We start from the raw sequence: 12450 nt of genomic DNA on the forward strand, positions 1-12450 counted from the left end.
TACACAGCGCCCCCCCCCACACAGCGCAGCGTCTCACAGCCTAACTCTGAGCCGAGCGGGAGGGGGGGTGGTCGTAATCACGGTCGAAGAGGAAGGTTTTCAGGCTGGACTTGGAAAAGGGGAGAGAGGGGACGAGGCGGAGGGAGGGATTGAGCTGAAAGCGCTACCACCCATCGGATGGTAGGGTGGAGGGGAGGGGCGAGCGGGCCTCGGGGATAGTCGAGCAGAGGCCCCGGGTGTGGATTGGGAAGTGAGGAGGTCGGGAGGTACCAGAGTGAGAGGATCTTGAAGTGGATCCGTTCGGTGATGGGGAGCCAGTGGAGCCCGGGCAGGAACTGGTGAGATGTGGGTACGGAATTTGGTCCGAGTCAGTCTGGGGGCAGCAGAGACTTGAGTGGAGCTGAGGAGACTGGCGAGGAGTGCGTTGGGAGTAATCCAGGTGGGAGGTGACAAACCCATGCACGAGGGTTTTGGTTGCATTTGGGCAAAGGAACAATCAGAGGCGGGCAGTTGCGGAGGTTGGTCCTGGTCAGGCACCAGACACGGGGGAGGAAGAACTGGATGCCTGGACTGCGTACTGATTTGGTGAGTCTGAGGCAGAGCCCAGGAAAGTGGAGGGCTCTGGCAGTGGAATGAGGGATTCTATCCAGCCCTCCGTGCCGGTCTCTAGTCCCGGTTCCTGAGCAAGGAGGGGCCGCAGTGTCCCGGGGCACTCACTGCTGATGGCAGCCCAGCCCGACCCGTCGGCTGGACCTGGAATGGCCGACCAGTCACTGGGGGCAGGGAATCCTCCCCCTCAGCTCCTGTTAACTCCACAGCCAAAGCCCCAACTGACTAATGGGGAGGGGGGTCCTCGCTGGACAACCAGTGGGAAAGCTCGGCCACACAGCGCTCTCTCTCTCTCTCTCTCTCTCGATGGCCGAGCTGTGTGTGGGTTCAGCTGGTTAGACCCCAGCAGTTACCCTCCATCGCACACTCTGGGCTCCCCCCAAGCCGTCCACTCTTGCCAACCTGCTCCAAGCACTAGAATTATTTAAACAGTCCTCCAGAGAGAAAAAAATAATACACCTTCCATTCCAGACACGGGGAGATATCAACGTGGAGGAGACATACATATATGGGTTTTGAATACTTTTGATATTGAAAGTTGGATTATTTCATATGGAGTACAAACATATATAAAAAGGTTCAACAAGAGAAATAAAAAGTTTCATACACACACGGTTTATCTTGAATATAACTGGAGTTTGCGACATTTTACTGATTCAGCCTGACGACAGGAGTCTCGGAGACTGGTGATGTGAGGCAGCCAGGGGGAGGGGAGGACCACTTACCAGGAAACCCACTCCTCAATTACTGACTCAGTAACACCCACTGCTTTCTGCCCACTCAGCCATCAATCATAATAATCAGCCTGCACCCATCGGGTGGGCCCACAGTACACCAGGGCCAGCCATCTAACTCATCAGCAGCCCAGTCAGTGGGGAAAGGGAATCCTCCCACTCAGCTCCTATTAACCCTGCAAGTCAAAGCCCTAATGGGTAGGGTGGTCCTAGCTGGACAAGCAGTGGGAAAGCTTGCCAGACAGTGCTCTGAATGGCCAGCTATGTAGTTTTAGCTGGTTAGACTCCAGCAGTTACTCCCAACGGGGTCGCCAAGCCTTGGCTCTTGCAAACCTGTGTCTAATACTTTCTGGAATTAGATAAGCTGGATGTGTCCCTCCACGGAGACAGACTGCACTCCATTGCTCCTATACAAGTAGAGCATAGTGATGGGGTTCCCCTTGTCAGAAACTGGCAACGCTCAAAGCATGAGATGGGGGCCAGGGCTATGGTAGGGAGAGGGCACTCTATCCCCTGGGCTTCAATGTACAATGTAAAAGCCCAAGTGAAGGGCAGGAAAAAGACAGCAATTGAGCTGTCCTCTCCCTGCCTCGGGTCCAGGCCAGGCTACAAAGGCAGGTTAGCACAGGCCCTAGGGTGTGCTTGATCCCAGGCAATGACTGGTCCAACTGATCTAGAACTCCACTGCCCGTATGCTCACCCGCTCCAAACTCCATTCCCCCGCCCCATCACACCAGCACTTCCCAGGCTCCCCTGACTCCCTATCACAGCACGGTTCAATTCCAAGTTCCTCTCACTTGTCTACAAGTCCTTTCACGCCATGGCACCTTCCGACATTTCCAACGTGCTTACTCCCCACTCCAGCAGTTTAGAAAACTCCCTCAATCCCTCTGCCTCGACCCTCTCCTTTCCCATCTTCAGATCAGGCCTGAAGACCTTCCTCTTCGACCGTGCTTACGGTCACCTCCCCTGATTCGGATCGTGCTAGGCCTCTGTTAAGCGCTCTGAGATGCTTCCCTGTGTTAAGGGGGCTAAGGAAATGCAAATTGTTGTTAAAATCAAGTGAGTCACTTCTCTCTGATCAGGAATCGGAGGGAGGGAGGGAGAATGAAATGAAGGCTGGGAGTGAGACGGTCCAGATTAGTGTTCAGAGTTTGGAGAGAGAGAGCTTTGAGTTTGGGAATGGTTTTTTTTGAGGGGGAGGTTAGAACAGAGGTAGGGGGCAGGAGAATGAGAATAATGGAGGTTGGACAGCCTTGGTGGCAGATGGGGAGATGATCCTGGGCTCAGTACCAAGAGGATGTGGACAGCACAGGTGAGAGATTGGCTTATTGCGAGGAGCATTGTGGGGGGGCGGCACAGTTCCCCAGGGTCGTGCTCCCCTCCTCCAGTCCCTTGATTTCTCTCCGAATCATCCGCCTGGGGGGGTGTCACAGTTCCCCAGGGTCGTGCTCCCCTCCTCCAGTCCCTTGATTTCTCTCCGAATCGTCCGCCTTCACTTGACCCTCTGTGGACGGCTTCGGCCGCTCCGTGACTTCGGGCTCCTGGTTTAATCCCGGATCTCCCTTCCCGCTCCACACCTCCGTCAGACAACCTGCAAACAACAACGTGGAAGGTGAGATCATTTCGCGATTCGCTCCACGTAACAATCGTCCCAGCGCTTATAGTCATAATAATCCTTGCATTTGATACAGCGCCTTATCACATCTTTTGAGGTGTCTCAAAACACTTCGCGGGATACGCTGTAAACTGTGGCCACTGTATATTTTGTGGGCGAAACACGTCAGCCCATTGCATACAGCAGCGTCCCCTCAAACAGTCCTGGATTGAGTGACCAAATTGATTTATTTTTTTCTTGAAGGAAGAAGTTATTACCTCTGGAAAAGCGATGCGCTAACCCACGTAGAAATAGGAATAGAAGTCGCTGGGAACGCTCAGCAGGTCAGGTAGCATCCATGGAGAAAGGAAAGTGAGTCAATGTTTCGGGTCCACAACTCACTTTCCTTTCTCCATAGATGCTGCCTGACCTGCTGAGTGTTCCCAGCGACTTTTGTTTTTGTTTCAGATTTCCAGCATCTGCAGTATTTTGCATTTAGAAACAGGAACAGGCTATTCAGCCCCTCGAGCTGCCCTTGCCCACCCCCGTATCCCTCAATACCCTGACCTGACAGGTACTGACCTCTCTCGTCATCCTTTAGCACCTGGGCCTCGCACAGGAAGGTGTCCAGGTTGAGGTGCTGATGGTTGAAGTACCAGTCCTCAACTACCTCCTCATGTGCCTCCAGCATCTTCTCACACTGCAGGGCACACACACACACACAGTGAGGGGATACACACACACGCAGTGAGGGTTTACACACACACACAGTGAGGGTTTACACACACACACAGTGAGGGTATATATACACACACACACACAGTGAAGGCACACACACACACAGTGAGGGTATACACACACACACAGTGAGGGCATACACAGCATGAGGGCACAGTCACAGTCACGAACACACACACACACACACACACAGCATGAGGGCCGTCACTCACGCTGCAGGACAAACGTTCACACAATGTGAGGGCACACACACAACACAGACACAGAGTGAGGGCACACACACAAACCACAGACACAGAGTGAGGGCACACACACACACAACACACTCACACAGAGCATGAGGGCATGGTCACAGTCACTAACACTGCAGGGCACACACTCACACAACGTGAGGGTACAATCACACACACACGCAGTGCCAGTCCACAGCCACAGTCACTCACAATCTGCTTGCAGAGGCAAACCACACACCAACTCCTCGACCCCACTCCACCTCTACCCTCCATGGAGTCTGGTCTCCTGCTTGTCCCTCACCCCCTCTGTCTCTAACTGCTGCCCTGACCTCGGGAATTCTTCCAATTGCCCTGACCTCGGGAATTCTTCCAAGTGCCACTGTCTCCCTCCGCAGGCTGCCAAAACCCTCATACATGCATTAATAACATCCAGGCTCGACTACGCAAACTCCCTGCTTGTCAGCCTCCCTCACTCCTCTCTCCATAAGCTGTAAATCATCCCGAACTCTGCAGCCCGTGTCCTCTCCCGCACCAGGCTCCACGACCCTATCACACCCATCCTCGCCTGACTCCACTCACTTCCCATCACACAGAGGATATAGTTCAAGATCCTGGTCCTCACCTTCAAAGCCCTCCATGGCCTCGCTCCCCCCACCTCTGCCACCTCCTAACCCCTTACTAACCGGCCCGCTCTCTCCGCTCAGCGGCCTGCTCACGTCCCTCACCTGTCCGCCCCCCCATTGGGGGTCAGACCTTCAGCCTATCTGCCCCCACCCTCTAGAATTCCATCTCGCAGTCCCTCCGCTTCACCCCCCCTTGCCTCCTTCAAGACCCATCTCAAGACCCTCCTCTTCGACTGTGCTTTTGATCACTTGCCCCACCAGCCTCCTCAATCCCGACCCCAGCTTGGGTCTGAAACACTGACTGTCCAGCACCTTGGGACGTCCTCTCGATGTGAAAGGCGCAGTACAAATTAATTTTGTTGTTGTCGTCTCTCCCACCGCCTTCAGAAAACTTGTCAAATACAGGAATTTACTGTAGCTTTGGTCAACACCCTGGGACCTCCTCCACATCCAGGTTCTGATCCCTACCGTCTCTGTCGTGTTTCAGGAAGTTTCCCCTCTTTCCCCGCCACCCACCCCCCCACCCCCACCCCGGTTCGAGAGAAGCTAAAGTGCAAGATGTTCAACGTCTGCTCGGCTCGGTCTCTCACTCTCGTCCCTGAGTCAGGAGGTTGTGGGTTAAGGATTCTAAACTCACAGTCCAGGCTGACTCTCCAGCGCAGTGGGGGAGAGAGCGCCGAACTATCAAGAGACGCCGTCCTTTTCAGATGAGACGTTAAACCTCACTCCCAGTCTGTGCCCTGTTCAGGCGGATGTTAAAGATCTCCTGCAGCGCTGTCGGGAAAAGAGAAGGATGTTTCTCTCTCTCTCCCCCGGTGTCCTGGCTGATAATCCCCCAGATACAATCAATCATTCTCCTACGGCTGCTTCTGGAATGCGCTCTGTGTCAATTGGTCGCTGCACCTTCGTCCACAGAACACAGTCGTTGCACTTTACAATGATCCTGTGAAGCTCTTTAAGACGAGTGACGTTACAGGTACAATAAAATGCAAAGGATTATGTTAAACCTCTCTTCGTAAAGAGAGCAGAGGAGAGAGGGTTAGAGAGGGCAGACAGGGACTGAGGGGAAGATAATAATAATAATTCTTGCTTTTGATATCACGCCATTGAGACGTCTCAAAGTTCTTCACAGAATACACTGTGGGCGAAACGGGGCAGCCAACTGCGCACAGCAGTGTCCCACAAACAGTCGTGGATTGAGTGACCAAATCATTATTATTTATTTTGGGGAGGAATTGTTAACCCCGGAAAGTGATCAGCGAAGCGACTTAACAACCGGGTTCTCACTTACTGCCGGTAAACAGAGGCGCGTGTGTGTGTGTGTGTGTCTGTGGAGTAAGGAAATTTTCCTGAGGTTCCGCCCTGACCTGCCCGGGAATCAAACCTGGTCCTCTCGCTTGCGAGGCGAGCGCTCTAACACTACGGCTGCTCTTACCTGCATTTTCAGGTCAGTGACCTCAGCCGAGGGCGAGTCCCACATTTCGAATGGAATTCCCAGCTCCACCTTCACCCCTTTGTGCACCAGGTTCTTCAGTGTATTCATTGTCTCACTGGTGCCCTGAAACCAGCAGCACAGCCACGTATCAGGCTCCCTGCCTCCCAGGGCCAACCCAGCCTCCCATACCCAGCCCCAGCCGCCCACACCCAGCCCCAGCCGCCCACACCCAGCCCCAGCCGCCCACACCCAGCCCCAGCCGCCCACACCCAGCCCCAGCCGCCCACACCCAGCCCAGCCGCCCACACCCAGCCCCAGCCGCCCACACCCAGCCCCAGCCGCCCACACCCAGCCCCAGCCGCCCACACCCAGCCCCAGCCGCCCACACCCAGCCGTCCACACCCAGCCCCAGCCACCCAGACCCGGCCCCAGCCGCCCAGACCCGGCCCAGCCGCCCAGACCCAGCCCAGCCCAGCCGCCCACACCCAGCCGCTCACGCCCAGCCTCAGCCGCCCACGCCCATCCCAGCCGCCCACACCAGGCCTCAGCCGACCACACCCAGCCCCAGCTGAGCCTCCCATATCCAGCCCCAGTCTCCTACACTGAGCCCCAAGCCACCCATAGCTACTCCCAGTCCAGCTTTGTCCCCTCCGCTCCACCAAGGATGCTGTACCTTCAGCCATCAGATCCTGAAACTCTGTCACTCTCTCCCGCAATCCTTCCGCCTTGTCCCCTCCCTCCCCACCTTCAAATCCCACCTAAAGACCGTTGTTTTTGATAGTGCTTATGGTCACCTCCCCCCGGCTCGGTCTCAGACTCCGCCACTATCAAGCAATCCTGGACAGTATCCTGCATAAAGGGCTCTATGTAAATGCAAGCTATTGTTGTAGCACATGTATAATTAGTATATGGAGAGGTCTGGGTGTTCTTACCTTTGCGAAGCGTAAGCTGCCTGGCCGCTCAGCGTGCACACTGTACTGCAGGATCTGCTCACAGATATTATCCATCGCTTCCGCCAGCCGTGTCTCTCTGTCAAAACACAACCGAGCTTCAGGCACAGGCAGCGAACACAGAGACCCACAGCAAACCAGCAGCTCGCTCTGTCTCCAATCTGCTGAAGTTTCCTCCGTATGGGGTCCTGTCGTGAAGCGATTAGGGTGCTCACCTTGCAAGCGAGAGGACCCGAGTTTCCTTACTCCACATGCCTGTTTACCTAGCAGTAAGTAGGAACCTGGTTGTTAGTCGATAGGGGGATTTGCTTTCTGGGGGCAATAATCGTTCCCCTCCACCCCAAAAAAAAATGGTCATTCAATCCAATTCAATTGTGTGAACTGCTGTGCAAATTGGCTGCCGCATTTTGCCCACAAAATAGTCACAACACTTTATAATATGTTCTGTGAAGTGCTTTGAGTCATCTCAACGGTGTGATAAGGTGCTAAAGCAAATGCAAGGATTATTATTATAATATCTTCAACCGTATCTTCGGTCACTCTCCTATTTCTAACCTCCTGATCCCAACTCCCAGCTCGGGTTTAAATCCCTGATTGTCCAATGTCTTGGGACGTTCTCCCAATGTGAAAGACGCTGTTCAAATGTAACTTGTTGTTGTTGTTGTTGTATCTACCCACCTCAGTCTTGAAAATAGGAATGGATCCACAGCCAGGAGAGTTCCAGATTTCCACTACCCTTTAGGTGAAAAACTGCCTCCTGATTTAACTCTTAAACGGCCTGGCTCTAATTTTAAGATGATGCCCCGTCCTGTTCTGGATTCCCCCACCCACCAGAGGAAATAGTTTCTCTGTAGTTACGCCCCTATCGAACTGTATCCCTTTATTATTTTAAACACCTCTATCAGATCACCCCTCAATCTTCTGGACCCAAACCAAGTTTATGCAACCTGTCTATGTTGACACTGCAGTGCTGGGGGAGGGCTGGTTTTCAGTATTTGCCGGTTTAAGTGGACGGTAAAGACCCTGTGATTAGGAAAGAGAAGGGAGTTTCCGTCTTCTGGCTGACAATCTGCCACACACAATCTTCAAGACCAATCAGTCAATCACCTCATCATTTTAAACACTTCAATCAGATCACCCCCTCAACCTTCTGAACTCGATGGAATGCGGACCAGGTTTATTCAACCGGTCCTTGTAATTTAGCCCTTTAAGGTATCACCATGAGTGTCCGCTGGGCCCGGAGGGCTGCGGTGGGGGTTTGAGAGGCAGAGTTCCACTGCGGCCTGAGCTGTACCTACGAGGTATGGTACTTGATCTTCCTCTTCCTCTTGCCGCTGTCCAGCACCTCCCCCAGTTCCAGCACCTCCTTTGAGCGCTTTGTCTTGTCCAGCGCCGCCTGCAGCTCCGTCGTCAGGAACTTGCAAACTTCAGAGGAGAACGGATTGAGTCAGGAGAGGGGCACAGATACATACACGCGCGCACATGCACACGCATACTCACAACACGCGCACGCACACGCTCACACACGCACGCAAACATACACACATGCACGCACACACACGCACGCAAACATACACACGCGCACGCTCACACACGCTCACAAACACACGTTCACACACATGCACGCTCTCACACGCGCGCGCTCACTCACGCGCACACAAACACACCCACACACGTGTGCGCGCGCGGAGCAGCAGTGCTCAGGGCTCCACTTTATAATAACAATCGTTTGCATTTGACACAGTGCCGCGTGAACTGAGCGGAGACTCAGCGACACGTTGTCACTCGGCCGCCATCTTGGATGCTCCGTTGCTATTGGCAACAGCAGCCCCGGGTTCACCCCCTGCCCCCTCCCCCCCCTCTCTCCTCCGCTCACACCTCACCTTCACACTTGGTTGGCAGCCGCTCGCCCTCCGAGGAGGAGGAGGAGGAGGAGGAGGGAGCGACGCCGATCAGCAGCGACACCAAGAAAAACAGCGGCAAGAGCCGCCGTGGGGGGGAGGCCGCCGCCGCCGCCATCTTGTGCTCTCCGGAGCCGGCGCTGAAGGTGGGCCAACGTCACCCGGGCGTCACACGTCGCGCGCCCCGCCCACTTTGCCGCGCCGCGCGACGCGGTGACGCAAGCCGTGAAGCCGGGGCAGGTCCCTGGTCACGTGCCGTCTTCCCGGCGAGCCACTGCGCAGGCGTGACCCGCGCGGACCGACGCTTGGGAGCCGCCGCCGCCGCCCGTCGATCCGTGTCCATCCTCCGCCGGGAGGCGCCGCCCCCGCCATCGGGGCTCAGGACAGGCGGCCTCTGCCGGGGGGTGACCCGGGTACCGGACGCTGCGGTGGTGCCCAGGAAGCCGCTGGTCTGTGGGCGATGAGCGCCCCCTGGAGGGTGCGGACCGAACCTCGCGGGAGCCACGAGATCCGGGGGGGACCCTACTCGGTGCACGTGATCCAAGAGGGCTACGCTTACACGGACCCCGAGGGCCGGGTCCGGGCGGACGGCACCGTGACGCTGGTCAAGGGGCCGCGGGTGATCGTGGTGGACACGGGCAGCCCCGGCGACGGCCCCCTGATCGTGGAGGGCCTGCGGCAGCGGGGGGTGGCCCCGGGGGACGTCACCCACGTGGTGTGCACCCACGGCCACTCCGACCACGTGGGCAACCTGGGCCTCTTCCCTCAGGCCACCTTCGTGGTCTCGCACGACGTGTGTCGGGGCCACGTGTACTCGAGCCACGGCCTGAGCGAGGGGCAGGGGCTGCCCATCGACGGCTGGGCGGAGGTGCTGCCCACGCCCGGCCACTGCGCCCGCGACGTCAGCCTCCTGGTGAGGGGCACCGCGGAGGGGCAGGTGGTGGTGGCCGGGGATCTGTTTGAGCGGGAGGCGGACGAGGGCAGCTGGCAGGCGGTCAGCGAGAATCCCGCCCTCCAGGCCCAGCACCGCCGGCGGGTCCTGGAGCTCGCCGACGTCGTCGTGCCCGGGCACGGCCCACCTTTCAGGGTGATAAAGGGGCCGTGAGCGGAGCAGAGCCGCCCGGACCGCCCCCTCTGTACGTGGAGTCTTGTAGTGCAGTGGTGAGAGCCCTCACCTCGCAAGCCAGAGGGACCTGGGTTCGATTCCCGGGCGGGTCAGGTCAGGGCAAGTTTCCTTACTCCCCACACAGAGACTCACAGACACACACAGACGCACACACACACACACAGACACACAGACACAGACGCACACACGCGCGCGCACCTCTGTTCACCAGCAGTAAGTAGGAACCCGCTTGTTAGTCGATTGGCCGATCGCTTTCTGGGGGAAACAACCCTTTATTAATCCCTGACTGTCCGGCCCCTCGGGGTCGTCTTCCTGATGTGAAAACCTCTCCACAAATGTAATTCTGCACTGTGCAAATCAATAAAAATTTGTCCGCTGGATCCACGACCGCGTGTGGGACGCTGCTGTGTGCAATTAGCTGCTGTGTTCCGCTCACAAAATGTATGCCTTGCAAGCAAGAGGGCCCGGGTTCAATTCCCGGGAAAGGCAAAAAGTTGAGCAAGTTTCCTTACTCCCCAGACACAGATACGCCTCTGTTCACCAGCAGTAAGTGGGAACCTGGTAGTTAGTTGATTGGGGGATCGTTTTGACGAGGGTAATAATTACTTAAAAGAAAAAATATAATGTGGTCACTCAATCCACGACTGTTTGTGGGACGCCGCTGTGCACAATTGGCTGCTGCGTTTTGCCCACAAAATACACAGTAAATTTACAGTATATTCTGTGAAGCACTTTTGAGACGTCTCGAAGATGTGATAAGGCGCTATATCAAATGTAAGGATTATTACTTACTAACTAACTACCCATTGCAACTTTGCTTGGAACCAAAGGATTCAATGTGGAATGTTGATTGACACACAGCCAGACATTTCGTTTAGACATTATACTCAGCTGGGAGGACTCACGTGGGAGGTCTCTTTTGGGAGGACTCCTTAATATATTTTCTTTCACAGTCTCTCTGTTTCTGTCAAGCGCTCTTGAGACACTACCCTGCATGGAGGACACAATGTAAGCGCATATTGTTGTCTCTGTCTCTCTCACTATCTCAATCTCTTTCACTATCTCAGTCTTTATCTCTGTCTCTCACTATCTCAGTCTCTCTCTGTCTGTCCCACACGGGAGGACTCTAGCTCCCACAACAACCAGAAAAAAAGTGCCATACATTTGTTGCAGAATATAGCTCTCTGAATGGGTGCTTTCCTCTGTCGCTATGTAGTTTCAGAATATGATGCATACCTCATATTTTGGGCTAAAAGCATTTTTTTATATAGCTTATCAACGATAGATACCTTCCCCCCCCCCCACCCAAAAAAGATATGCCCATGACACTGCCAGATCTTTCCGAAGATAAAAATCATGTCTCTATGTCAATCGGTCATCGTGTGATTGTCGGATACACAGACAGTAACTTTGTCTTCATTAGTATAGACAGATTCTCTCTCCGTCTCACAGAGCTTTTTGTCTGCAAGCCATTATTATATACTATAATTATAATCGACGTGATGTCACAACTGATTAATGTAGAGATCTGATTTAGGATACCTCATATATTGGGGCTTAGTTGTTAGTCTAGCTCATGAACGATAGGAGATCCCACCAAAACAATATGCCCATAACACTACCAGATGCAAGACCTTTCCGATGACGTAAATCATGTCTCTATTGGTTATTGCGTGATTGTCAGATATACTGTATTCTGTGAAGCACTCTGAGACGTCTCAATGGTGTGATAAGGCGCTGGTAATGACAGTTTCTGATTTGTACCTGTACGTTGTACATTGAGTCATGGCTTGGCCCAGTTAGCAAATGAACCAAAGGTTCAGCACAGCCCTTTATGAGGGGAAAGTTCCCTATTGTAGCATCACTGTTACACCTAACACAGTCAGGCATCACCTTATATTATCACCTATTGATTTGGCCGCTCCCTTTCCATTCCCTTTCTCTGAGTCACAAAGTCGAAAAAAATGCAATAAATAAAATAAGAATAATTTGGTCACTCAATCAACGACTGTTTGTTCCTAATTCACCACATAAAGATCTGTAGTTTAATGGTTAAAGCACTCGCCTCGCAAGCGAGAGGACCTGAGTTCAATTCGCAGGCAGGGAAAAATGTTGGGCAAGTTTTCTTACTCCACACACACGCCTCTGTTTAGCAGTAAGTAGGAACCCGGTTGTTAGTTGATTGGCGGATCACTTTCTGAGGGTAAAAATCCCTTGAAAAATAAATTTGGTCATTCAATCCACGACTGCTGTGTGCAATTGGCTGCCGCGTTTTTCCCACAAAAATATAGTCAATTCACTTTACAGTGCATTCTGTGAAGAGCTTTGAGACGACTCAAAGATGTGAAAAGCGAGACATCAAATGCAAGAAATATTATTATTATTGAGGTTTCAAACCCCACGTCAGGGATTCTGAGCTCACATTCCAGGCTAATGCTTCAGCTTGGTCCGAGGGGGAACTTCTGGTGAGACGTTAAACTGAGGCCCTGTTTGCCTGTTCAGGT

General features: G+C 54.0%; 3 protein-coding genes across 3 annotated transcripts in view; 2 read left to right on the forward strand and 1 right to left on the reverse strand.

Annotated features, from left to right (window-relative positions):
* The window catches only part of LOC103190958 (fibroin heavy chain-like), a 108720-nt gene that overhangs the window by 26513 nt on the left and 69757 nt on the right, over positions 1-12450 (forward strand). The window lies entirely within an intron of this gene.
* cnpy4 (canopy FGF signaling regulator 4) lies at positions 1119-8938 on the reverse strand. The gene is made up of 6 exons (XM_007912142.2): positions 8803-8938; positions 8218-8344; positions 6902-6998; positions 5970-6092; positions 3523-3640; positions 1119-2937 (listed from the first exon to the last, which is right to left on the reverse strand). Exons 1-6 carry the CDS (start codon positions 8936-8938, stop codon positions 2774-2776), a joined length of 765 nt encoding a protein of 254 aa, XP_007910333.2. The 3' UTR covers positions 1119-2773.
* On the forward strand, positions 9200-10011 carry mblac1 (metallo-beta-lactamase domain containing 1). The gene has a single exon (XM_007886886.2). The coding sequence runs from the start codon at positions 9281-9283 to the stop codon at positions 9923-9925; it is 645 nt and encodes a 214-aa protein (XP_007885077.1). The 5' UTR covers positions 9200-9280; the 3' UTR covers positions 9926-10011.

The sequence above is a fragment of the Callorhinchus milii genome, unplaced genomic scaffold (assembly GCF_018977255.1).
Source record: "Callorhinchus milii isolate IMCB2004 unplaced genomic scaffold, IMCB_Cmil_1.0 Scaffold41, whole genome shotgun sequence".
NCBI classification, from domain to species: Eukaryota; Metazoa; Chordata; class Chondrichthyes; order Chimaeriformes; family Callorhinchidae; genus Callorhinchus; species Callorhinchus milii.